This window comes from Malus domestica, chromosome 15 (genome assembly GCF_042453785.1).
Source record: "Malus domestica chromosome 15, GDT2T_hap1".
Taxonomy (NCBI): domain Eukaryota; kingdom Viridiplantae; phylum Streptophyta; class Magnoliopsida; order Rosales; family Rosaceae; genus Malus; species Malus domestica.
The window spans coordinates 54,129,398-54,156,642 of record NC_091675.1 but is presented as its reverse complement, the minus strand read 5'-3'; the positions used below and the strand labels follow the sequence as shown (position 1 = coordinate 54,156,642).

Here is a 27,245-nt window from a genome sequence, read left to right as displayed (position 1 = left end):
CCCCGGAATCTGCAACGATGGCGTGAACCAATCAAAACATCAAAATCCGACTTCGAAAAAGAATTATAAAATTAATAAAATGTTTGTATTTTTATTATTTAAAAATTTATACACAAATTTTGTGTCCCATTATGCTTAATTAGAGCCTACTTTGTACGGACGAGGGGTGGCGCAGTTGGAAGAGAAAGAAGATTGAATTGGGGAGAGAATTTTGAAGAATGAGAAGAATCATCCAAAAATAGCGGAAAGAGAGAGAGAGATGCTTGTTGTTGGGTTTCTCTTGAATGAAATTCTATGGATCTCCCCAAATCTCTCGCCTTTGTACGAGAATGAGAATGACTTGCATGAAACGGAAACGCTAATGTCATTTCTTTCGTACACACATTTCATCACTCACCTACCCACAAACATTTTGTATATGGTCCGTTTTATCAGGGACAAATTTCGGATATGATTCAACTATTACGTATACTCACTCTATTTCTTCCTGATTATCAATTCTAGCTAGTCATGTATGAGTTTTTATGAGTGCTGTCATGCCCATCCATCTGTTTTATTTCTCATCCATCCGTCTTATTTGCTCGTCTATTATTTCTTATTGCTCGTTACATTTTGTGTTTTATGGGCCACAACAAAGGACCATCTAGTAGTAGAAAAAGCTGGTCGGCTCTTATGATGATATATTTTGATCGAATTAAATACAGTTACATTGAATGGTTCCACTACTACAAACTAGAGCTTAGTCATGTTGGCTAGAGCACTATGCTCGCCTATCTACACCCAAGTTCGAATCTCCATTTTTGAGTATAAATGACGTTTAGTGGAGAAGATCCAGTCGTTTATAAAAAAATAGTTCATGTACAAATTGCATCGATACCTTTTGTATAAAACTCCACGCTCTAAATGAAAAAAAAAATCGTAAATCAAAGTTGTAGCAGCGGAAGTAAAAAGGAATTACAGTAAACGTCATACCAAATGGAATCAAAACTTGTCTAATTTGAAATTGGAATATGAGACTCCATTTGTATGCAGAAAACCTCACGTAGGTGGGTTCATAAGTTGAGTGGAGGAGAAATTAAAATATTTTTTCTTCTCATTAAATCGCCTATTTATTTATTTATTATTTTTGATAAATAATAACGTTAATGAGTCAAAAAATAAAAATTAATGAAGATCCAATCTGCACCAAAATGCATATATTATTATTTTCCGTCAATGCGATAAAACACTCTGTATAAACTTTAGACTTACATAAAAAATAGCCTAACTAATTACGTATCGAACAACCACGACACGTAATAAATAAGGTTTATTCATTCCTTATGTAATTTGATAACATTTTATACTTGTGAGAGAAGCATACGATCGCAGCGCAAAGAGGACATAGCGAGTGGGCTGTGGACTCCTCCTCCCTCCGTACCTCCTCCTCCTCGCATTCTCGCCGGTGTAAAACACAGTCTCTGTGTGGAAACCGAAGCACGACGACACCGTTTGAGAGAGGGAGAATTGTGCCAAGGAAGAAAAGAAGAATATGGATATGGAAGCACAGAGGTTTGTATGGGGCGGAGCAATTCCTCTGCAGATTCATCTCCATGAATCCGACGTCGCCACTCTTCCTGCTCCCCCACCTGCCCTGGTACTAAACCTCCGTATACATATATATCTTTGAAATTTCCAATTGGGCCCCCGATTACCCTCCAAATTTACTATGATTGTTACTCTCTCTCTCTGTAACTTGTTTGATTTCAGATCTTAGCTCCTCGGATTGGGTATCTGCCATTGTTGGCCTCGCTTCTAAAACCTCACTTCAGCTCTGCACTTCCTCCTCGCTTAGACACCATTTGGTTCGAGTACAAAGGCTTGCCCTTGAAATGGTATGCGCCCATTTCCTCTTTGTCCAAACCCAAAATTTCGGTTTTGCTACAATGCTTAATTTGCCGGTTTTCGTAAATAAAACAAAGTGTTTTGATAATTTTTTGATAATTGATATGGCATTTGATTTTTGATGTTAGTGACTGCCAGTCTAATTTGCACTAGATTTTTGGTTTTTCTCTAATTGTTTGTTGTTGCCCTTTTGGTTCTTTAAATGATCTTGCATGCCCGTTTAAGGTTTGCGTGCCAGAAATTAGTATTTTGAAGTGAATGAGGGAGGAAAGAGTGAATGAATAGCGCGCGATGCTTTCATAAGTTGTTAGATTCGTGTTAGTATTATTTGTTTCATAACATTGCAAGAGCTTCTTGCAGGTATATACCGACAGGAGTTCTGTTTGATCTTCTATGTGCAGAGCCAGAAAGACCTTGGAATCTCACGGTAAATATTTTTTCTTATCAGGGTATCTTTTTTTTTCATCCCCGTGTTTCAAATTGACGAGGGCGATGGAAGCTTTTATAGAAACTTAGGAGGAAACTAGTCACAAAAAAGAAATGCAGAATTATGAACAGAAATCGTACCTGCATTTGGTTCTCTTATATGTAAATAGGAGATGGCTGGCTATCAGAAACCACATACATGCATAAGTGTATTTCAGAAGTTATTCTTGGTAAATACATTACGGATTTATTTATTTTATTCTAAGGCTGAACGTTTTGGAGTTACTAACTTACTACAGATAAGAAATTAGGATGGTGTTATACACACACCCTTTTACCTCCCACATACCCTTGTTAATTTTGGTCAATTGATCTTCTTAAATCGTTCGATCTCACGGTCGAAAATTGAGAGGGGTGTGTGAGAAGTAAAAATGGGTGTGTGGATAGCACCACCCAAGAAATTATTGTCACAAACATTTGTCAGGCTACTATGTGGCATCAAAATTTATTCTCTTGTTTTGGTGGAGTTTGGGAAATCTCAAAAAATTGGCCAGGTGTGTTTAAAGTTTCATAATGTAGTGGGAAAACTGAATTCTCGTTTGAATGAATTTGGGACCTAGCCAATTCTAATCAAACCCAGCATGACTTGGTTTTCATCATCTTCTCCCAACATTTCAAAACCATCACTGGTGCTACACTATTACATTTTGCCACTATCACTGCCTGCCACCACTTCAACTTGCCCCATTTGCCACCATTTCTACTGCTACACTGTTTCTGCCACTGGTGTTACAGTGACCACCATCCCTGCCACCATCTAACTACCTCAACCAGCATGACTTACCACCAATGTCGTAATAATTATCCTCCATTTTTACACAATTAATTGAAGTAGATTGACAAGATGTTACTTATACGATATGTAATGCTCTAATATTTTTTCTCTCAGTAAATTTCTAAAGGTTATTACTCAATTTAAACAAACTAGTTTAGCTATCAGCCTAGCAAGTTAATTGGTATGAACTAGTTAGAGGATAAGTTTGGATGGACCATGTAAAATGTTTAACAATAATATTATGATGAGTGGACGCGTAAATTTAGCATTTCATTGTCATTGTATCACAGTACACAACACTTTGAATGAAGTTCCATATATTTTTGGATTATCTGCCAATGAGGTGTAATCGAGTGGTCATGCGGCTCATGCTTGTTGTTTGCTCCCATGTGGTCTGGGGTCAATTCCTCTAGCTATTTGCTAGAGTTTTCTGCCTCCCGAGGTCAGGGGCGCCAAATTCTCATCCGAGTCTGCAAAGTGGGTTTGGGGAGTTTTAGGGAATCAAGCAACAATATTTCTGATGATTATTATTATTTTTTTTTAAATTGTCTTGCACCACCTCCTTTTCTTCTGATGCTACAGGGAATCAGGACTCAATTTTGGATCTTTGTGCAGGTGCATTTTACAGGATATCCGGGGAACATATTGATTCCTTGTGATGGTGAAGATAGTGTAAAGTGGAGCTTTATCAATTCTTTGAAAGAGGTCAGGGATTGTTTTGTTTGATTCATATTGTCTATTTATACAACTGTTTATTTCTTGCCATATATTGTATTTGACTCAGTTTGATTTTACTGTTTAGTTTGGGATCTAGTGATAAAGTTACAATTTTTCATTGGAAAGTCTTGTATGACAATGTAGATGTCCTTAAATTACTTTTTAATGGTATTTACTTCATCTGCAGGCTGCATATATAATAAATGGAAACTGTAAGAATGTGATGAACATGTCTCAGCCAGATCAGGTGGAGCTTTGGCGTTCGGTCTTAAATGGTATACCTGCTAATTGCTGATGATATGGAGTTATTGCGACATTTTTTTGGGTTCATTCATTTTAGTTAAGTTGAACAAATATAGGTGATTCCCCATCTACGAGATATTTTATATCTACATATATTTGAGAAAGTACAAGAAAATTTGTATAAATTTTTGTAAAAAAAATGTTACCTATAATTAAACATTTTATATAGGGATAATCTTTGGAGTGGAATGTTGACCATTAATCACCAAACTTTGGTAATAACTATTTATATAGCACTATCATTTTGTTGAGACTATCCCACATTGGAGATGGAAGTCTTGCAATGCGTGCGTAATAGATCTTGCCACCTGTCCACCATTGGTTTTGGGGTCGATGCTTACATTCTAAGACTTGCATTCAGACTTTCATGCTTGCACATAGTTACTTAAGGTTGTATTCTGCTAATATTATGGCTTATGCATGGTTCCTCCCCTTGCTGGCCCTCTACCCCCTTTCCCTTCTTTTCCCCTTGTTTCATCTGATTCGGGTCTTAATTGTCTGATTTCTACTTATTGCTGTGGATGTGCCTTTTATGAATTAGCCGTCTGCTTAATCACTTCCTCAAACTTTTTTTTTTTGTAGGTAATTTGGAAGCCTACTTCCGGGTATCTTCTAAACTTAAGCTTGGAACAGTTGGGGAAGACTGGGCAGCAAAGAATTCATGCTCTCCAAAATCCAGACCAAATATGGGCGAAACTGATGTTTCTGGACAAGTGAAGGCAGGTGAGCGAAGATTTAATGTTCTAGTTTGTCTTCATGATTGGTGTGCTCACATTTTCCAGCCAAAACTCTTTACAACTTCATATTATCTTCCTAACTTGAACTATAAGCCCACACCTTACTTCGAACCCACTCCCTATTTGAAGGTGCTGCCTTGCTTCAATTCCATTGCTATCATCAGTTCCTTACTTTGACCTATGTCAAATTTATGTGTTGCTATTCTAGCTTTTGAGATTTCAGATTGCAAGAGGTTGTTAAAACTTTTCGCCTTAGGTTGACTGATGGCAAAATTAAAAAAAAAAAAAAAAACTCTGAAGTTTTAGGAATTTTAAAGGTTTTAGAGAGATTTCTGGGCCTAGGGTTGAAGTAATTAGGCAGACTGATGTAGGACAGAAGTGTTTGGGCAGTTTGGTTGCTGCAGCAGTGCAAAACCACACTAGGAAGGTGTACCCAGCAAATAACAAGCAGATGAATAGAGAGAAAGGGAAATAGGACCAAAGTTGGAATGTTGATCATTATGTTCTAGGGCAATGAGACCCAAGGCAAACTCTCTAGTCTGTAATTTCTAAAAATGGTAAAAACTGCATACAGAGCCTCTTGAGAGAGTATTTTTACTATTGTTACTACAGCCGGAGCATGCTAGCCCTTAAATAATTATATAACTATTTAATCTTATCCCTCGAAAATTCTAAAATTCAAAAAAGACAGATAAGGACAAGGAAATAACAATGACAGAAAACTAACTAGAACCAAAGGGCCCCTAGATCCTGAAGGCCCCCTAGATGCTCCTGCATCACTACCAAGTTTAGTTGATCATGTGGGACTAAGAACAGTACTGAAACATTGTTTTGGGTTTTTGGAGCAATTCAGGCTCCTAGTTGCCTAGAAGTGGTTGCAGACTTGCAGTATGTAATAAGAACTGCGAAAGGGTGTATGGTGTAGTGTTAATCAAGTATAGACTTAAAGTAGATATTTAGGTTGTATCCCACAAACACTTTGAAAGAGCATCATACTTTTGAAATTGAAGTGAAAGTTTTTAGATACGCAATTAATGTAGTAATTAAATTTCAAATGATTGATCTTTCTTAGGTCGTGTTCCAGTTCGTTTATATGTTTGGAGTGTCAGTGAGGATTTTGATGATTTAGAAGATGCACCTCAGATTGATAGTTGGGACAAAGTCTCTTACATTAACCGGCCTGTTGAGATACAAGGAGGAGGAGGTAAGGCAGCTTTCTTATTTCTCAAAAACCTTTCTCAGAAATATGTGCTTCATTTCCCTTTACATTTTGCAGTAAACTTATGAACAAGGATTTTTTCAATTAATAGAAAATAGACTTGGCCTGCCTATTAATATGGTCAGTGATGGAAAGAACACCTTTCGTTTACTTTCTGGTGGATTGTTTTGTACTGAAGCTGCATGAACTGCAGTTCTTTCCACAGTACTCCATGACCTGTTTTGTTTTGGAATTGCATTCCACGTCATATTCTTAGTTTTCATGCCTGTTCTGGGTAAGCTGGTAGCGGTAGGGTTTAACTGACTGTTGATTTCTATACCAATCATGCTCTCATTTAAGCCTTTCCCCTACACTGTTTTAAAAAAGATATCTGAATAAGTGCGAAAGAATGGTTTTCTTGGCACCTTTTTGGTATAAGAAACATTTCCTAGTAAAAAACTCTAGGTAGGAAATCTATTCTTTCTTTTTTGCCAGTCTTCCTGGCTACTGCAGCTACATAGTTCCTATAATTTGGTTGCTTAGTTCTTCAACGGAATTTGTTATTTATTTGAAAGAGAGAATGTCAATCATGTGGCTTATTGTTTCGTTGAAATTGATGGTCTGTTAGATATGGGAGGATGAGATCTGAGGACAATGAGACAGACTTCAATCATAAACATTCATGCATGTGCGCATGTTAAACAGACAGACAGACAGACATCAAATCTCTCTTTCTATTTTTGTTTTGTTTTATGCTTGACACAAAGCCGGGTCTTGATTCCCAACCTGGTCTCTGGAAGTGGGTGTACTTAAGGACGAGAATGCCCGAACAGGAACTGTTGTCATGTCTCACATAAGTGAATGCTTAATTTTACATCAGTTCCAGGTGTAAATGTGCTGGTGGCCTCATCAATTTATCAATTGATCATATTAGGGTTCAATCTTTTAAGTTTTGACTGAGTTCGTTTATCTTGCGTTACAGGTAGATGCTTCACTCTAAATGATGCAATCAAGAGCCTTTTGCCAGAGTATTTTCCTGACAAATCCATGATCCCTGAAGAATCACCAACAGTAGGTGAGGAGGATGAACAAAAGGTTTCCTCTGAAGATGCAATCAAGAGCGATATAGGAGCCGAAGAGGAAGTAGAAAAGTCAATCGAACGCACAAAGTCTTGCAACCAATACGATGATGCTGAAATCAAACTAGTCCGTATCCAAGGTATTGAGCCGAAATTGGAGATACCTTTCTTTTGGGTGGCAAATAACTTACTGAACCCCGAGCACTTTCTTCATATCTGTGTGTATTTGAAAGTACCACAAATCAATAACATGTGATAGGTAGGTTGCATTTGGAATCATTTTCGACACGTTTAAAACACAAGGCGTAGGGAGGCATCTTCCATTGGGGACCTTGAAATGTATTTTACTGTATAGAAGTGTACAGAAAATCAACTGTCAGTATATATCTATCATTCACTTCAGGTTTTCTAGGTGTTTTTTTCTTTTTCATCTTGGCTTGTGCTTTTTTCTTTGGTATTCTCTTGCTCTCTCACGCCATCATTAATCTCCTTTAGAAAAGGTCTTAGATCAGACCATCATGAGGTCGGGCGTGACCAAAACACAGGTGGTCTTATCCTTTTGTGAGTTGCGGTCACGATGCCCCTTCACAAGTTTTTCTCCTTAAATTCAGTCAAAAACTTGCAAACACCCGAAAAAGACTTATATAATAGGGGTATATCATCACGTGGTTACGTGAGTTTCCAATCTAATAATATTCTTCACATTAAAATACATTAATGAACTTGAACCAGACGTAACGAGACGATAAACCTTTCCCATGAAAGTTGCTTTTCAAATACACAGGCTAAGGCCACCCGGTGTTTTGTAACATCTAAAGTCGACCGTTTGGCTCACATGTAATTTATGCATCATCAGAACGTTTTCTTAGTTTAATGTGACAAAGACTGGTGCCATACGAAAAATCCCGAATCATGTTGTTATTATTATTCAGACAGTGTGAATGCGAGGGTTATCGAATCTCAAGTACGTCAGTGCAACATGATATTCATGTCTTTATGTTTTTTACTTTTTCTTTGTGTGCTGATATTTTATTAAACAAACATTGAATTCAGAGAGATGCTTGGTGGTGAGGTGTTCATACACAAAAAGCAATTTCTTGTTCATGGGCTGGGACTTTTACTGAATTCTTATAAGTTTTATCAATGTGGATTTGAGAGTCAAACAACGTGTATCAAATTCCATATATAATACACCTCGTAGTACAGGGAAAGTAATCAAACCATTAAACTCATTATATAATGCTAGCAAACGTCACACACTTTGTTCGAAAAACATTTTTTTTTTATGGGAGGAGTTATTTGTTTTTAATGGCAGGCATCGACGAAAAGGGGGTTGACAGGTAAGGTCATCTCCAACCGAAATGTCCAAATAGCTGAAAATAGCTTGAAAAACGTCTCCAACCGAGGGTTAGACCAAAGGGCTCATGTGCCCCACAGAACCAAAAAAAGGCCAAAGGCCCAATCGGCTGGCCCAACCCAGCTAGCTAGCCAGCCCCAGGTCGGGCCAAAAAATCAAATGCAACAACATTAAATTTTATCTTATTTTTACAATTTAAAAAAAAAATTTTAATTCAATTTTTTTTCCTATAACTTCCTAAGTCATTAAACAACATTAAATTAAATTAAGTAACATGAAATAACATTAAACAATATTAAACAACATTAAATAACATTAAACAACACAAAAATTATACAAGATAAAAAAAATTTAAGTTGTTGTAGTTTTTAAATTTAAATAATAAAAAATTCAAACGATGTCTTAATTTTTTTCCTATAAATTTAAGTTGTTTTAGTTTTTGAATTTCAATAATAAATTATGTTTGACCATTTGGCCCTCGGTTGGAGATGACCTAAATGGGGGAGAGAGATGTGAGTTTAGGTATTGATAAGTTGCATGGCTCATAACTGTGAGGTTAAGAAGGAAAAAAAAAACAAAAATTTGATTATGCAAAATTATTTTAATGCTTATATTTTATTCTTTTTTAATATTTTCTTTCAATTATTTTATAGAGTATAATAGTAATTTTATTGATTTTTAATTGACAAAGAGGAGTTTAGATGCATGATTTTAATTGTCCAATAATGGCAGCATCCAAAACCCACTTTTCCTCATCAAAACCTCAAACAATAACGAAGAGGATCTCAATTCTCATTGCCCAACCAAAAACTAAGACATAGAGCTCTGTGTACCAGTGCGAGAAAATTTTTGATGATCCGGTACATCAAGTATCATAATACATGTTAAATTAAATTTCGCTCAGAGACCAAAAAACAAATACACTTCACTCATTGAACAATAAAAATAATCTACAAGCTAGAATAGCTACATTCTAAAAAAGCGCTTACAGACTTTGAGGATCTTGCCTCCTCCCTTGTGTTTTTTCTTGGTAGATCTTGTTGCTTGATGATCTTCATCATCTTCCTCATTGCCATCAATGGAAGATGTCAAAGCTGTAGTTGCAGACTGGTCATGGATCCTGCAATACCTCTCTGACACAGAAGAAGATCTTCTCATGGATGAGAATGCTCCTTTCAATGCTGACTGAAGCCCTAAACCTAAACCTAAACCAGTTGCTGAAGCAGAAGCAGAAGAAGAAAAAGAAGAAACTGAGCTGTTCCTCTTGTGCATAACATGAGTGCCAAACCTCTCTCCATCATTGCCCTGACAATCTTCCTCAGAAGAATCATGAGTGGTGTTGTTTTTCTTCATGTGCTGCAGATTGAGAATGGTTTCTTCTTGGATCTTTGAGGAGGTGGGGTTTTTTGGGGTAGATTTCTGGGTTTGGGAAAATGATTGGAGATCTGAGAAGTCTATGGATCTTGAGTTTCGGGAGCGACTACTACTACTTGCACCCATGATTTTGATATTCGAATATCCACCCATTTTTTTATGTTTGAAAGTGGAGCTAGCGAGAAGTGGTAGGAGGAGGATGAGGAGGAAGATGATAATTTGCAGTAGGTATATATAAAGACAAAGGAAGGGAAATATGGAAGGCAGAAAGGATGGTCCTGTAGAAGGTGAGAAGCAACTGGAGGGAGACAAGTTGTGGATGAGAGGCCATGTAAGTTGAAAATTAATACAGGTCGGTAGATTTTTAGCCATTTGGTATTTGGAGTGGAGTGCAGATGAAAAAGTGAAACATATCAGATTTGGAATCATATGCAGGTACGGTAGAACCGTAGAAAAAGGACTTGGATTCTTTGCCCTCCCATTTCGGTGCCCCTTTTCGTGCCCTCCTGTTTTATGTGGTCACGGTTAATCCATGCTAACATTTTATATTGTTTTTTATAAAAATAATAAGATAAAAAAAATAATAATATAAAATATTGACGTGGCTTAACCGTGACCACACAAACAAGAGGGCACGGGGAGGGCAGAGAATCCAAGTCTGTAGAAAAATGGTTCCATTTTATATTTTTCTTTTTTGGGAGGTTGGTCAGTTGATAGATCCGTGACATTTTTTTTTAAAGATCCGTGACATCTTTTTTTTTACACAATTTGTTACTCACATTTTTATGGGAAGTACTTCGTAATGTATTTCAACGAATTGAATTGTCTATCTTTTAAGTATTCATTCAAATATCATGTCTATAAAAAATCATCTAAATCTGAAAACATATGAATGTTGGATTAAGAGTTTAAAGTTTCTATGTAGGACCACATTCGAGTTAGGAACCAATAACAATTATGTTCTTCCTAAATGTCATGCGCAATTGCAAGTGACCTTTTACCACAGTGATACAAAAGTGTTCAATCAACACTGTAAGTTTGAACTCTGTCATTAGCCAATCTAACATAGCTCTCTCGACCTTAGTAGAACCCATAAAAAGTAGTGAGTTTTAACGAATACTTTCGATACTATTTACTTTTAACAAAAAATCATATTTTTACATTTTTCTGATACTATTCACTACATCTTTATTTGTTAATTTTTATTAAAACTATTTTTTTTTTAATTTTTCGTTAGTTTTCCTTATAAAGTAAGGAAATTTTACTTTCTGTTTTCCTGGTTCTCACTTGTCATTGCCGACGAGTCAACAGATTCTTTCAAATTCGGTCAAACCCCACAACTCTTACTTTTACAATCTCTCTCTCTCTCTCTCTCTCTCTCTCTCTCATCACTCCCTTGCTTTTCACTCAGTCATTTGACTTATCTCTCTCTTCTCTGTCTGTGTGACTAGGGTTTCTCTCTCCTTCGAAAACCCAGCCAGTCCACTATTCGAGCCAAGGTTTTACACAATCCAACGACGGCGTTGCAGCTCGATTCCCTCTCTGTTTCACCTCAAAAAAGTGTATTGAATCCTCGTCAACTTTCGCAAATTCAATTCAATTTTTGGTTAGTTCTTGAGCTTCGATCTGATTTATCTGTAAAATTTGTCCATTTTTTCTTTATTTTCAGCTGAATTTATGGTCTCCGCAGAAAGATAATTTCTAAATTTGAACTTTTTGTTATGTATAAACTCAATTTTTGGATGTAATGCAGACATTTAATCTTGATTTGGTGAACGAGAGCGATGTGCTGAGCGATGGCGCTTAAGGCTCCAGCTCCGGAAGCTGCCGAGATTGCAATTGCATCCATTGGGCGTGGATACGATATATCCACTGATTTACGGCTCAAGTACTGTAAAGGGGAGTCTCACACTGCTCGATTGATTGAAATCGATGACGATGGAGGCCGCGAGATTGTTCTTCCCGGTGGGATTACCATCCCAAATGTTCCCAAATCGATTAAATGCGATAAAGGAGAGCGCACACGATTCAGGTCCGACGTTCTCTCTTTCCAACAGGTATCTTCAGTTTTTCTTAATCACAATTCTCGCATGTTTTTCTTGTTTATTGAATTTTTGGTATGCATGTCGTTCTGAAGTTTTGTAATCTAAACCTAATGTTCAAATGCGCGGCTGTCACGGCTTGGCTTGTTTTAAAACATTTATGAAGTTGGATGCAATCTAGAGTAGTAATGGAGGACATATAAGAGTCACATTGGGATCGGAAGACATCAAGCGAAAAATGTTATACGTATAAAGTGTTTTATGATTACCTGATCGTTAAAGATATATAACTAATTCGAAAATGAACACCACATTGATATAGCTCAATGCGTGTTACCAGTCCTCCCTTCCCCGAGAAAATAAAAGACGAAAATGAAAATGTCGTATGGCAAAATCCAGGCTTCATATTGTTTGGTTATGGGGATTGGGTTGTGGTGAGGCCGCCTTTTCAGTAAAATATGTGTTCTTTTCGTAGAATCTTATTTTGCAACTGTGATTTTACTTTAAGCATCGAAGCGGTAATAGAGGAGAAATTAAATTTGTTCTCTCTCTTGCAGATGTCAGAGCAGTTCAATCAGGAAATATCGTTGACTGGAAAAATACCCTCAGGTCTCTTCAATTCTATGTTTGATTTCTCAGGTAGTTGGCAGAAAGATGCAGCCAACACTAAGACCCTTGCTTTTGATGGGGTGTTCATCACTCTCTATACTGTTGCACTGGAAAAATCTCAGATGGTACTGTGCGAGAATGTTATTAAAGCAGTCCCATCATCGTGGGAACCTGCTGCATTAGCAAGGTGAGAGGTTTTTGGAGTTTTTAGTCAAATTACAACATTAATGCTAAGCTCCGTCTTTGAAGCTTCATATAGAGCTAATTAAGGAAAGTGTATTCACACACCTATTTTTACTTCTCACACACCTTTATTAATTTTTGGCCATTGATCTTCAATTCATTCAATCCGACGCCCGAAAATTGAGAGGGGTGTGTGATAGAACTACCCTTTATTAACTTCTGATAGGAAGCTTGTTTTTGTAATGTACTTCATATGCTAGTTGTTTGCCTATGCCATGCGCCTATGTTTCTTGTATTGTGGAAGTTACAAAAGGGGAAAGAAATAAGAAAAGAAACAAGCAAGAATCAGGCTTCACAAAGCTTGTCCAATACATTTACTTTACCTTTTAATCTGTAGCAAGTGAGGTTTCTATATTTGTGAAATTTTCTGTATCTGTCATTCGTATGCCTTCCCCTTCTGCCTGCATCATTCCACCTTTTCATGGGACATATTCTTCTCGTTTCATCAACTAATCTTAGTCTTGAATCCCGTTGAAGAGGGGAAATTGATTGTTGAATACTTTTTTTTTAAATGCTGTTGCCTGAAATAAATTGCATTAAATTCATAGGACCTTAAGCATGTTTCATGCTTATGCATATTCCTGCAATACTTGGGTGTCATGGTTCTCCAGCGAAATAATTAATTTCATGTTGATGCATTTATTGGTATAATCTGTATGGCATTAGTAAATCCAGTAATAGATGGGACTGAGTCTTCTGCGAGGCATGTTATGATATTTATATTTTATGTTTACTGTATTCCATGTTGACTGTATTAAAATTTTGGAAATGGGAACTTGTTTTTTGATATTTTATGTTTATTCTAGGTTTATAGAGAGATTTGGAACACATATTGTTGTTGGTGTGAAGATGGGAGGGAAAGATGTTATATATATGAAACAACAGCATTCTTCAACTCTTCAACCGGCTGATATACAGAAAAAACTAAAGGATATGGCAGATAAAAGGTTTTTAGATGCCAATGGTCAGTATGGTATGCCTTCGGAACAAGGTTACAAGAATGGCAAGGTTTGTATGGTGGTTAATTTTATCTCATTTAATAGCTGAGTGTTTAAAATGGTCCAATGAATTGTAAGCATACAATCTGATTCCTTATGCTAAGTTGGGACTGCTAAATAATTATTAGTTTTGGTTCTTAATTCTTAAAAAGGAATCCTGTCCACTTTGTTAGATAATAAAATAGTTGTTTTTTAGTTTATGGTGAGAAAGTAGTTGTCAATGTAATGACCTGTTTCTAAAAAAATGGATTAAAAAGTGTTTGAAGGTAGTTGTGAGTGTAATATTGAATCTTGCTATTTCAAAGTTTCTAGTAAGTATACGGTCTGGATACCAAGGATGTATCCTTTCATAGGTGTGCCAAAATTTGTGAGTTGATCAAAATGATTTAAAGAAAAGCTTCAGATGAATCCATAATAGATTATGACGTGCAAACTTTTTTATTTTCCTAAAGTTTTCATTTGGTGTGAAGAATGTTTATCATGAAAGTTTCATTGTTATAAGAGAGTATAACTAACCAATGATTAAATGTTGTTATATGGAACCATTAGGCGATGAGAACTGTGGTGTTTGCAGCATAGGTGGCAAGCTAGTTTGGCAGGAATTTGTGAGATTTGACTTTGAATTGCTTATATAATTCTTTTCTTCAACTATGGATTGGCTTTATAAATAGGCCATTCCTTGTAATTTAACCCTAGATTTTCTTATTAGTACTGATAATACAAGAATTAAGTTAAAAAGTTGTTCTCTTGAATTTGCTCTAAGTCTGCTTTTCTCTATTTCTACTGTATTCTAATTTCTTAACTCAACATGCATAAGTTATTTATCCTTTTTTTCCCGTTCAAAAAAGTTTCTTATCTAATCATTTGTTTTTCAGTTTGAAATCAGGGAGCAGCGGTTAAGGTTTGCAGATACTAGTCCATCAAGTTCCTATTCACAGAAGGAAGTGCGTATAATTACTAAACCTTGTTGATTGTCTAACTGGCTTCGTCGGTTATCAGATATATATAAATAAAAAAATAAATCCCTACATTTTCACTTCTGATTTTCAATTCTAAGTTACTTTAATTGCAGGACATTTTAAGCATTTGCAAGAGGAGAGGTGGAAGTGAGATGAGAAATATATCCCATAATGAATGGTTACAAACTGTTCAGTTGGAGCCTGATGTGATCACAATGTCATTTATACCAATTACTTCTCTGTTGAATGGAGTCCCTGGGAGTGGATTCTTGAGCCATGCCATAAACCTTTATTTACGATGTAAGCAAAAGTTTTTCTGTTTGTGTCACTTTTGTGTTTTATTTTCTATTTGCTGCTTTGAAAATCTTGACCCTCATAAGTGTGCGTCATAATAATAGGCTCCTATGTTGAACAATAGTAAGTGTCTTACTAAAATTTCAACCAAATAGTTTGTTTTATTAGGTTGCCAGATTGTCAGTCTGGATCGTTGATCAAGTGGAATCTTGTTTGGATTCATGGTCTCATTTCACAGTTTGGCAGCATGTGTTTGTGAGCACGTGCCTTTGGAAGCTGCCGATTTGTATTTACTTAGTTCAGTTGTAGGAGTCGGGTTTTCTGCTGAAGATCGGCTGTTGTTATGGCCCTTGAGTCTGATTTCAGGTTTCTAGTCGCTGATGCTTGTTCAAGATTATGTGCAGTCCTAATCTGAGGTGTGATAACAAGGAACACTAGGTGCTAGGACACAAACCCACAACCTCCCTCTTAGGGGAATTAATGGTACAAGGGTCTGTTATTCTATCTATTTTATTAAACAAATTTATGCAAATTCTCCAATGGAACAGTCACCACACTACCTTTAAAATTGTTATACAGCCTATTAAAAAATTCTAGGGTCTACAAGTAGCCAACTTAACTTCATGGGCACTATTTATAGCCCCTTAAAAGCCACAAGCTTAAGTCTAGCCAAATCTCTAATGCTCATTTCTTTCTTAAATCTTTTTCTAGACATAAATTTCGTGGATGACAATTATTTTTCTGGCCATAATCTTGTTTGGACTTTTTTTTTTTTGTTTGGTTGTTAGGGAAACTAAATATAGACAAATAATTTACTTTAAAGGCGTTTCCTGACATAAAATATCTCAAATGCATATGCATAGCTCTAAATGCTTTTATTTGTAATTTGGAGAAAAATATTCTTCACCGTATTTGCTTCTCTTCTAGGAAATAAAATATCAACTAGGACAACATGATTTTCTTAGAAACAAAGTTAACATGTGGACATTTTTATTCTGCTCCTATTCTTACAGATAAACCACCACTTGAAGAACTCCATCAGTTTTTGGAGTTTCAGCTGCCAAGGCAATGGGCACCGGTTTTTAGTGACCTGCCCCTTGGTCCACAGCGGAAGCAACAAAGCAATGTATCTCTACAGTTTAGCTTAATGGGGCCCAAACTATACGTCAACACTAGTCTGGTAAAGTGTCTCCTTTACCTTTTTTTTCTTTTAAGCAGAAGTAAAGTTCAGTTGCATGACTGTTTTAATTAAGTTTATGTTTTTTTTCATCTCGAACTTTGAACCAGATGAGACAATCATCCATTAACTTGGGAAAAATTACATGCTGTATGGATGGCATCTGTTTGAGTGGTCATTTACTGCTTTCCTATTCATTCTCTTATGATGCTCCAATAATTCCATGGCATAAACTAAACCTCTTGACTGTTGAGCAGAAAAAGAGAAAAGGATCCATGAGTATTTGTCGTGCTTAAAAATAGTTTCCTTACCGGCAGAAATCTTATTTGTTATATGTTGATATCAGGTTGATGTGGGAAAGAGGCCAGTGACTGGTCTGCGACTGTATTTAGAAGGCAAAAGAAGCAACCGTTTGGCCATTCACTTACAGCACCTCACCTCTCTTCCAAATATCTTCCAACTCGAAGATGATCCAAATGGAAACTTTCGTCGTGATTCCTATGATCGTAAATACTATGAGAAAGTCCAGTGGAAGAACTTCTCCCATGTCTGCACTGCCCCTGTGGAGTCTGATGAGGATCTTTCAATAGTAACTGGAGCCCAGTTACAGGTTGAGAATTATGGAATAAAGAATATCCTCTTCTTGAGACTCCGCTTCTCTACTGTTTCCGGTGCGAGAAATGTAAAGCATCCTGAGTGGGATGGATCACCAGGCTTGGCACATAAGTCCGGACTCATATCAACACTAATCAGCCATCATTTTACAACAGCTCAGAAACCACCTCCACGGCCTGCAGATGTGAACATAAACTCCGCCGTTTACCCTGGAGGTCCTCCGGTACCCATCCAAGCCCCGAAGCTTCGGAAATTCGTTGACACAACAGAGATGGTAAGAGGGCCACAGGAGACTCCGGGTTATTGGGTTGTCTCTGGGGCAAGGCTAGTGGTTGAGAAGGGCAGGATATCCCTCCGTGTGAAATACTCTTTGTTGACTGTAATATTACCTGACGAAGAAGAGTTGGAGGGACAGTAGCGGATTCCGCGTGTTGTCGAAGAAAATGGGAAAAAAGATGAAATGGTACAGATGTTTGGTACTGGGAGGAAGAACGGGGGGGTATTCGATACTGTGAGAGTTGCCGAGGCTGTTGTAGTAGTGTTGTATATTTCATTTCTCACCTCCGATGTCATTTGTTTTTGCAATGTAGAATTTTCTGACCTTCACAAGTTCACAACAGGGCAGGGTTCTACCTTTTGCAAATTATATGGTGTAAATTTTTGGAAGGGGTATGTATCAAGAGCTGAGCATCGGCTTTCACTAGCGACTAGGCGTCGCGAAAGGCACCGTGGCATGATGTCCAGATTTGGATGAATTTACCGGAAGAGGAGGTGGTGATTTGGCGTGACCGCCGCGGTGGCCCCATGTCCAGATTTGGATGAATTTACCGGAACAGAAAAAAGTGGCAGTCTCGTCTGTCTTCCTTATGAACATATAGGGAAGGGAGTGAAATTCCATTTTTGCATGGCCTTCCTTAATATAATTTGATTTTACTAATTAAGTCGGGTATCAATTCTAGTCTTGTTCTTTTGGGTATTTTCACATTAAAAAAAAAAAAACATTTCAAACTCAAAAATTTGGAGGAAAACCCTACTTTGTACGAAAGGGTTTTTTTTTTTTTTTTTTTTTTTTGGGTCCAATCAAACTCTTGGAAGTGTTTTTCCATAATATTTATAGTTGGGAATGGTTAAATAAAACTGCCAGCATTACTAAATTGTCATTTTTTTTTTTCCGTATTTGGCATAAATCAAATCTAAGACTTCTTATATAAATCAATAATTGGCATTTTATCCGACAGAAAACAATAATACCTATGTAATGTGGTGCGGGCTCGATTTTCACTTATTTGGTTCTTTAACATTAAACAATTTAACTCGCTAACTTTATTGTTTGTAAAAAAAAAACAAAACAATAATTGGCATTTATTGTTTAACAAAGTTAACTTGAAACTTATTATTCTTTTTGTCTAAAAAAAGGGAAAATTGGCTGTCCTAATCCTCCATGACCTCGATCAAGTTTTCTACGTTATCTTTATTTCTAATTTGTAACGACGATAATTTACCCTAAATTATATATAATTAGAGTTGGCGTTTTTGCTTGTCTTGCTGGAGGAAACAGCACAAGCAGTCGTGCAATTCTTGTTCATGTACACTTGCCCCTTCTTCTCGTTCCACTTTCAATCAATTTCTTTCTTCTTACGCGAAAATGGCGGATGCGCTCGTCTCCATGCTGCTACAACGGTTGGCTTCAGCAACTTATCGATACATCGAAGGAGAGCTTAAATTAATCTTGAACGTCGAGAAAGAAGTTGAAGATTTCACTAGCAATCTCAGTGATATTCAAGCTGGAGGATGCAGAGCAAAGGCAAGTAAAGGAGGCCAGCGTCAGAGGCTGGTTGGACAAGCTGAAGCAAATACCCTACGAAATGGGGGACGTGCTGGACGAGTGGAACACTGAAATTCTGAAACATTAAGTTGACAAGCAAGAAAGAGAACCTAAGAAGGTATGCTTCTCTATTTCTTCCCGTTGCTTTTGTTTTGGCCATGTAAGTTGGGGTTGGGTATTTTCCGGCATGACATTGCTCTCAAGATCAAAGATTTAAGTGATAGGTTAACTGTGATTGCTAAGCAAAGAGAAATGTATAATTTTCAACACACAGAAAGAGTCATTCAACAACCTCAACAGCAGAAAACATCGTCTTTTGTCGATATATCTAAGATATTTGGTCGGGAATTTGAAAAGGATATGTTTGATGAGATTAAGATTGCCAATGCCATTTGTGGTAACAAGACCCCAAGTTCAAATGAGTTGGACCATGTCTTGCAATGTAAGTCTAGATCCATCAAGGGCAAAATGTTTCTGCTTATCTTAGATGAGGTCTAAACAGAAGACCGTAAGAAGTGGGACAATTTAAAACTACCGCTAATGCAAAGTGGTGCTAAAGGTAGTAGAATATTGGTGATTACTTGAAAACAAAAGGTTGCAAGTATGATGAGAGCAACCACGCACATGATCAATTTGGAAGAGTTGAGTGAACATAATTGTTTGTCAATCTTCAATGACATGACATGACATTTTCTGATAGGAAGTGGGTGAGTCTAACTTGTTTGGAGATATAAGCAAGGATATTGTAAAGAAGTGTAAGGTTTTGCCTCTTGCTGCAAAGGCTTTAGGTAGTCTCATGCATGTTAAGAGAATGAAGGAAGAATGAAATGATGTTTTAAATAGTAAGATATGGGAGCTAGCAGCGTTCGAGCAAGAAGTGTTCCAACCACTCTTATTAAGTTATTATGATTTGACACCAACAATCAAATGTTGCCTTTTATTTTGTGCTATTTTTCTAAAGGGTTAGGTATTTGACAAAGATTATTTGATTACTTTGTGGATGGCACAAGATTATCTTAACTGGAATGAGAATATAGATAAAGGAATACTTGGTAACACATTTTTTTGATAACTTAGCTGTGCGGTCTTTTTTCCAAGATTTTAAGAAGGACCGTGATAGTGGTAAAGTTATAAGTTGCAAAATGCATGATATCGTGCATGACTTTGTGCAATTTCTCACCAAGAACGAATGCTTGATTACGGAAGCTAAGGGTGGTAAGAACGAAATAGAGGTGTTGGGTGATAAGGTTTGCCATTTGACCTTAACATTTGTACCTTATGGCCAACGTCCACCTTCGATCTCCTCTCACAGTTGCAAGAACATAGTACTCTCAGAGCTTCTCGGTTAAGAATTTCAACAGTAGACTTGGGTTTTATTTCACAATTGAAGGGTCTGAGGACATTAAATTTGAGTGGTAATTCCATCAAAGAACTCCCTGAGGAGATTGGTGATTTGGTACACTTGAGGCATATTGATTTGTGTGTTAATATTGGGTTCAGTGTTCTAAAAAATCGGTCTAGGCGGCCGCCTAGGCCCTCGGTGGAGGAGTCCCGACCCGATTTAGGCTGAAACGTTCATGTAAGGTGGGGAAGATTTAGGCGGCTACCTAGGCGCTACCTAGGAGCCCTAGGCGGTCTGGGCGATTCTTAGCGGTTGTCTAGGTGGCTCTGCAACTCTTACGTAGGATTTGCAACGCCGAATCTCAAAGTGGAGCCTCGATTGAAATTTTGCTGCTCACGCCTAGGAGCCCTAGGCGGTCTAGGCGATTCTTAGCGGCTGTCTAGGTGGCTTTGCAACTCTTACGTAGGATTTGCAACGCCGAATCTCAAAGTGGAGCCTCGATTGAAATTTTGCTGCTCACCGTTTGTGAGTAGAAGAGGAAAGAGAAAATGCAAAAAGAGAGAAACTCTTAACTTTTAAGGTATTAATCCATGGCAGCGCGATTTGGATTTGAGATCCAGTTCGACGTTCTGATGACTAAAGGAAGAAGCAGAAGAAACGGAAAAACTCAAATGGGAAGAGTGTTCCATTTTCCAAAGGGTGTGATAATGATATGGGCTTTGGAAATCTTGGGTAGCGTGACATAGTTAGGGTGGAGGGAACAGAAACACAGATGGGATGTGATATTATTTGGTTATAAATCTTTAATAACCACACACTACCTTTATGTGGAGTTTATTGGAAAGGACCTGGATTGTCTGCCCTTCCCCATCTCATCCCCTTCCCATCCCCTTCTATTTATGTGGTTACGGTTAAGCCACGTCAACATTTTATATTGATTTTTTAATAGAAATAATAAGACAAAAAGTAATGGGAATATAAAATGTTGACGTGGCTTAACCATGAACACAGAAATAAAAGGGGATGAGAAGGGTATGGGATAGGTAGGGCAGACAATTCAGGTCATATTGGAAATCTTGGGTGGTGCGACAGTGTTAGGGTGCAGGGGTCAGAAACACATATGGGATGGGATGGGATTTTATTTTTTTTTATTTTTTATTTGTTTTTTGAAGAAGGGATGGGATGTTATTTGGTTTTTAATCTTTAATAACCACTGTGGATGCAAATTTCTTCCTCCTTGATCTTGGACAATTTTGCACCTACAAAACAATTAACACCTTAGGTTAAGGCCAAGAGCCTCACGCACCCACGATGAAGGGGGGGGCTTTGGCTGAAGAACCTCTGATGCCAAAGTTAGAATTTAGAGAGAAATAGTGTTTAAAGAATTTTGGGATTTTTGCCAAAGTGTTGGAACTATCTTTTGGTGAAAATGGGAATCTATTTATAGGGATAGGGGTGACCGGCCTAGCTAGGGTTTTTGTGTTTGATTTAGGTTTAATTAGCCAATTTATTTGGCTATTTAAACATAAAATGAATGTTTTGGTGGTTTTTGGAATTAATTGGCTAGTTAATTAGGGTAATTAAAAAGGGAAAATAGTGGAAAAGGTGGTGAATAAGATGGTTTACTTTTCTTGATGGGATTGGCCGGCCACTTTAGTAGTTTTAGGTTTGGATGGGTGTTTCAATTGATAATTAAGGGATTGATTAGGTAATTAATCCCTTAATTAGTCAATTATTATGATTTTAGGAAATATGAAAGGAATAAGTATATTATTTAGCTAATTGATTAGCTAAATAATGAAATGGGAAATATATGAATAAATTAGGTTTTAAGTTGATACCTATTTTGGGTATTTTTGACTTGGTTGAGGGATAATTGCCTGCTGCTTGGGCGTAGGAATCCCGGTAGGCCTCAAGGGTAGTTTTGTCAAAAGTCCACGTGTCGCCTAGTGAATATTTTTGGCTCCACAACCACCCACTTCTACGTGGGGTTTTTATCATTTCAAACAGCTTGGAATATACCTACATTATATACATATATATATGTGTGTTATATATTTATATAAATTATTGGGATAATGTTTTTTTTTTTTACTTAATATAATCACACACACACACATATGCATATAATTTTTAATAAATTGTGTGTTTTTTTATTTTTTAGTTTCATAGTGGCACTTATGAAAATGGTGTACCTAATTTGTAAATGATGGATTGACTACAAATTCATCCAATTGTGAAATGATTGGAGAACTTTTAAGGGGATACATACAAGTATAGTTTTTTTTTAGTGTAACTAAGCACTTATTTACAAGATATATAATAAATTTACATAAATCCGCCTAGGCGCCTAGGTGGTAGGCCCATGTCCACCGCTCGACTAGCGCCTAGCGTTTTTAAGAACCTTGATTGAGTTGGAGATATTACCTGACAGTATCCACGATTTGTACAATTTGTATACCTTGCGCCTCAAGCGATGTTATGCACTTCGAAAACTACCAGATAACATGGGGAAGTTGATCAACTTAACGCATCTATACGTCGAGGGATGTGCAGCTCTGGCTTACTTGCCAAAGGGGTTAGGGAGATTAACAAGTCTCCAAACACTGGATGCGTTCAGTGGTGACCACGAGAAAGCATTTCAATTTGCGGATCTGAGAACGTTGAACCTTGAGGGGAGGCTCACCGTTACTTTCCCCGGGGATGTGGAAGATGTGAGTGAAGTTGAGAAAGCACAACTATGGGATAAAAAGCAACTGTTTCATCTCAGCCTTATTTCTCGAGTTGAGGACAACATGCAGAGGGAAAACACTGCTGTAGACATCTTGCGACCGCACGAAGATTTGGAATCTTTGTACATTTTTGGATGGCGTCTTTGCACAATTTGAGAATCCTTACTCTTAAGTGCTAGGGATGAGTGTGAACTTTTGTCTCCTCTTGGGAAATTGCCGTCCCTTGAAAGACTAACCCTGCGATGGATGGAAAGAGTGAGGAGGGTTGGTGTTGAATTCTTGGGATACAAGATCAAACATCATTCAATTCATCCTCCTCATTGTTGCCGAAACTGAAAGAACTGAGCTTTTATGAAATGTCGGAGTGAGAAGAGTGGGAAGGCATGGAAGGGTGGAAGAAAGACCATTGTGAACTCACAGTAATCATGCGAAGCCTTTCTTCCCTAGAAAATTAGGAATTCATGCCTGCCCTAAGCTAAAAACACTGCCAGACTTCCTCTTCAAAAGACCTATGGAGAATCTTGACATCTCTGGATCCATGACGCTTTCAGATCGTTACAAATTATAACGTGTGAACTCTACCAATCTCATCATCCACCTCTTCTGGTAACTGAGCTTTTATTTGGATATTTAAGTAGGTTGATGAGTGGATTTTATATTATGTCTTTTATCTTAATCTTAGTTTATTTTGGTTATTATTTTGGAAGAATTTTGATACTTTAAATTGTATTTTCAATATAGGACTTTCGACTTCTTCTGGGGAAAAACGTAATCAAATCAATGAATTTTGGAGTAATTCCAATTGGAGGATGTTCGTGAGTCGCTTAGCTTGATCGTGTCAAAATATCAGATTTTTCCAACAAGCGGTTATTGTCAGGCTATAAAATAAAGGAGCAGTGCGCGATGCTGGAAAAGTGTCGTTTTGATTGCAAGTTTTGGAGCACAAGATGACCTATTTTGGATTTAGCCCCTTTTGGAGATGTGTTCAAAATGTTCCAATCTTTAAAAGAATATGTCTTCCAATCTTTAAAATAAGTTTTCATGGGCCAGATTGGAAGGAGATTTAAGGATAAAACGTGGCTGGACAGTTCTTGCAGATTCTCCTAGCTTAATTAGGATTTTATTTTATAGTATATTTTATTATTATTTGGTTTCCTAGTTGGATCCAAAGACTTATATTAGGGGATTATTGGTTAGATTTTGTAGAGCGATATAAGGTTTTTACCTTAGTTTTCTTCTTCTTCTCTTACGCGACTTTGGAGATAGGAAATTGGTTAGGGTTCTTGAAGAATTTCAGACTTTTACCTTAAGGTGTTTTCGATCTTTTTCTTTTTAATAATATTTTCTATGATTTTAATTATGAATATGTGTAACTAATCTGTTTTGCTAGGGCGAAGCCTTGAGCCTTAGTATGAATATATAATTTTTATTTGATTGCTTGTGATTGAATGCATGCATGCTTTGAATTATTGATTACTGTTTTGAACTATTTAATTGTCTTAATGCTAGATCACCATTAAGATCTTTAAAAAAGTAATTTGATGCAATTTTGGTTGGAAGGTTCCCTGAAATTGACGCTGGCTTCTCGTGATTAATAATTGTAATTTCACTTAAGATAAACACCACGTTTTAAGGGTGCATGGTTTTTCAAAGGGTTTTCACAAAACATAATGAGTCTCTCATATTCATATTTGATCTAAACGTCCGGATGAGTTGCATGTTAGATGTACGTTCTATGTTGGAGGTTCCAAGTAGGGTATATATTAGGAAAATCTAACCTTCAAAGTTGCAAGTGTAGATCATAAGTAATTAGTAAAAATACATAGGATTGCTAGGATGATAGCGGAACCCTAATGCTTTTATTATTATTTTTTTTTAATACTCCTTTCTTTAATCTTTTTAACTTTGGCCAAATTTATTATTTGTTTTTAAAAAAAAAATCGTTTTTAATATTACCTAATTTTCAAATCATATTTCTCAATTTTCAGTTTCAAGTAATTAATTAGGAATTGGTTTTACATAAATTATTTAAATAGTCCTTGTGGAGAACGACCTTGCATGAGCATATATACTACAACAACCTCATACTTCTGCAAGTATTTTGTGTGATTTTAACATTCTTTACGTAGGTACTAAAAATCCTATCATATGTATCAATGTTACGACTACGTAGCATAATATTTGTTTGCTTATTTTTGTTCTGAATCTTTACACATGATCGCTAGGCAGGATTTTGTTAATGGAGCAATGTCGATAAAGTGGTGACCCGCTGCTACACATTTTTCTGAAGTTCTGTAATAATCTAGAACAAGCATCAGCGACTAGAAACCCGAAATTAGACCCTGAAATCCATTCATCATTTCAGGGATTTTATTGAAGCTATAACAATGATCCAGATGTAAGAGACTTGTACGTAGTTAAAACGATTAAAATCTTGCATGGTTGTACCTAACGTCATGTGTTAGAATCACCCCTCCCCCGAGGGGTAGTGAATGTTTGCAGTTCTATTTTCTAATGTCAATGGAGTCGTACAAAATTGAACTTTCCTTAATTTTCTTTGTAAATAGGACTCTGTGCAACTCACAGAAAATATCCATCTGTAGTCATGCACTTGACGTAGTTCTTAACCATGGGAGTTTTTTATGCATCTCACTCCCTCACCAGAAAGGAAAACACAAAATACAGTAAGAAAGATCGGATTCTTGACGACGTTTCAAAGTAGTCAACTGCTGTTATGTGGTGATGGACAGTAGTTATTCGCAGGCAGGAAATTGATATACAAACAGCCTCTCCAGTTGTTATAATATAATGCCGCAGGGAAAGTATCATCTACAACCATCCTAACGAGGAAGTACAAATTTATTATGTTCATGGGAAGGCCAATAAATCCCTTCCCTGGAGCACCTCGGCAGAGGAGCTGGTTGTGCAATGTAGGTCGGACACTGCTCTCCCGGCATCACTACTGAGAAATCTGGCGCATACGACGTTGAAACCTGTGACATCGATGAACAAATTATGATCAGCTAGCTCAAACAAGTACATGTAGTCGCCTTCTTTCGAGAACAATATATACCAAGTAGAAACAAACTTACTGTTTGTGGAATAATTCTTCCATGCTTGTCAAAATGTCCGGACTCGGGAGATGCATGATGAGTGAGAGCTTGAGGCGTGGAAAAAGAATTAGGACTTGGCTTAAACAAATGTTCAAAGATAGCCATGATAAGAAACATGGAAATCAAGATAGCCGTGGCTACAAAACCGTAAGAAATGGCACTCATGCTCGATGTCCCGGAGCCCTTCCATTGCACTTGTCGATCAATTCCTGATTGAGAAGAAGAAGGGTCTGAACTTGTGTAGTATATGTTCCATGGCTTTGGTCTTTCAGAACCAGTCTCGTTCATAGTCTCCGGTCACTAGGCTTTTGCTTTCCTCTCCCCTCTACAAAGCAGCTGATTTCGGGTATTTGGTATGGATAAGCTACGAACTAATTAACGAGAGAAATCAAATGTATGCTTATTGCAGCTAATATTTCTTCTTCTGTATGTTTGTCTTTGCACATACATTTTGAACACTTCAACCTCAAGCTGAAAAGGAACACATGAAAACCAATACTCTGCTGAAATCAACATGAATAAACGAAAACCCGAAAATTGGAAAAAATTCCAAAATCAACAACTTTAAATGTATCTGCCACTCAATTTACGTTGCATAATTCAGAAGACATAAAGGATTTCTTCTGTTGAAAATTCTAAACCAAACAAGTGTTTGGAGCGATAATCTATACTAAATTTATCTAAAACTACGAGGTGGGGAATTTGGACTTGCAAGCAGAGGGGGGAGCGAATTGCTCAAGCCAACTTGGATACGCCCAAGTCTGCAGCAAAAGAAACAGCTTACTGCATTGAAATTGGGGCAACATTTATGCATTTTCAGGTTGCAGCATTGGGTTTTTGGTCGAGTACTCTAATTCATTTAACTAAACACATTACAGAAAATGCACAAAACAACATAATCACTGAATTAAGTTAAATGGACTGAATTAATTCAGTGAATCCTGCTTGTATAAAAAAATCACTTCAACAACATTTTCAACAGACCTAAAAGTTCCAATGGGATCAACCGAAAGAGTGAAAAAATTTCGGACGCTATTAGGAACATAATCAGCACTGCAATGACATAAAATCTACATGTTTAAGGACTAACCTGGTCTTAGAAGCAGTAAATCCATTGTTTCTGCTCCACAGATACAGCAGCAACCGTGATCATCGTCTCCGATCCGATAGCTTAACTAGCTGCCACAGAAGAACAAGTTACCCACACACACTTCTGATTGCATTATTTAGAAGAAAACAGCTCTCACCCAGCTATATAGCTTTATAATATCCTCCAATGCCACAGAAAATGTAAAGACAAAGTTATATGATAATCCCTTTGGCTTTGGCAATTGGTAGTACATCTTTTCATGTTTTTCTTCATGATCTTTGATGCCTAGCTTAATG

The 27,245-nt window shown here is 37.0% G+C and overlaps 3 protein-coding genes across 6 annotated transcripts; 2 read left to right on the top strand and 1 right to left on the bottom strand.

The window, feature by feature from the left end:
- The first annotated feature begins 1,331 nt into the window (after positions 1-1,331).
- Positions 1,332-7,586, top strand: LOC103402425 (autophagy protein 5). Of its 3 annotated transcripts, none has more exons than XM_029094581.2 (8): positions 1,332-1,636; positions 1,750-1,874; positions 2,245-2,311; positions 3,761-3,850; positions 4,050-4,137; positions 4,748-4,888; positions 5,987-6,106; positions 7,083-7,586. In XM_029094581.2, the coding sequence occupies exons 1-8, from the start codon at positions 1,532-1,534 to the stop codon at positions 7,433-7,435; spliced, it is 1,089 nt and encodes a 362-aa protein (XP_028950414.1). In that variant the 5' UTR covers positions 1,332-1,531; the 3' UTR covers positions 7,436-7,586. The 3 variants fall into 3 exon arrangements, with proteins under 3 accessions (XP_028950414.1, XP_008339402.2, XP_017178078.2); XM_008341180.4 differs by having other exon boundaries at positions 5,975-6,106; XM_017322589.3 differs by lacking the exon at positions 5,987-6,106.
- Positions 7,587-11,186: 3,600 nt separating this feature from the next.
- Positions 11,187-17,784, top strand: LOC103402423 (MACPF domain-containing protein At4g24290). The gene is made up of 8 exons (XM_008341177.4): positions 11,187-11,516; positions 11,664-11,967; positions 12,510-12,748; positions 13,611-13,812; positions 14,678-14,746; positions 14,875-15,061; positions 16,069-16,235; positions 16,579-17,784. The coding sequence occupies exons 2-8, from the start codon at positions 11,707-11,709 to the stop codon at positions 17,263-17,265; spliced, it is 1,812 nt and encodes a 603-aa protein (XP_008339399.2). The 5' UTR covers positions 11,187-11,516; positions 11,664-11,706; the 3' UTR covers positions 17,266-17,784.
- A 7,491-nt stretch (positions 17,785-25,275) lies between these two features.
- LOC103402421 (uncharacterized) lies at positions 25,276-27,245 on the bottom strand. Of its 2 annotated transcripts, none has more exons than XM_070814293.1 (4): positions 27,107-27,245; positions 26,950-27,038; positions 25,839-26,230; positions 25,276-25,739 (listed from the first exon to the last, which is right to left on the bottom strand). In XM_070814293.1, the coding sequence occupies exons 3-4, from the start codon at positions 26,145-26,147 to the stop codon at positions 25,587-25,589; spliced, it is 462 nt and encodes a 153-aa protein (XP_070670394.1). In that variant the 5' UTR covers positions 26,148-26,230; positions 26,950-27,038; positions 27,107-27,245; the 3' UTR covers positions 25,276-25,586. The 2 variants fall into 2 exon arrangements, with proteins under 2 accessions (XP_070670394.1, XP_028950967.1); XM_029095134.2 differs by having other exon boundaries at positions 25,839-26,330; positions 27,107-27,238.

Excerpts from the sequence above, each read along its gene's own strand:
- LOC103402425 (XM_008341180.4), top strand. The coding sequence starts at position 1,532 with ATGGATATGGAAGCACAGAGGTTTGTATGGGGCGGAGCAATTCCTCTG. Across the intron at positions 1,875-2,244 it reads AAAGGCTTGCCCTTGAAATG|GTATATACCGACAGGAGTTC; the intron begins GTATGCGCCCAT and ends AGCTTCTTGCAG. Across the intron at positions 4,889-5,974 it reads TTCTGGACAAGTGAAGGCAG|GTCGTGTTCCAGTTCGTTTA; the intron begins GTGAGCGAAGAT and ends GATCTTTCTTAG.
- LOC103402423 (XM_008341177.4), top strand. The coding sequence starts at position 11,707 with ATGGCGCTTAAGGCTCCAGCTCCGGAAGCTGCCGAGATTGCAATTGCA. Across the intron at positions 11,968-12,509 it reads ACGTTCTCTCTTTCCAACAG|ATGTCAGAGCAGTTCAATCA; the intron begins GTATCTTCAGTT and ends TCTCTCTTGCAG. Across the intron at positions 13,813-14,677 it reads AAGGTTACAAGAATGGCAAG|TTTGAAATCAGGGAGCAGCG; the intron begins GTTTGTATGGTG and ends TTTGTTTTTCAG.
- LOC103402421 (XM_070814293.1), bottom strand. The coding sequence starts at position 26,147 with ATGAACGAGACTGGTTCTGAAAGACCAAAGCCATGGAACATATACTAC. Across the intron at positions 25,740-25,838 it reads GAAGAATTATTCCACAAACA|GTTTCAACGTCGTATGCGCC; the intron begins GTAAGTTTGTTT and ends TCGATGTCACAG.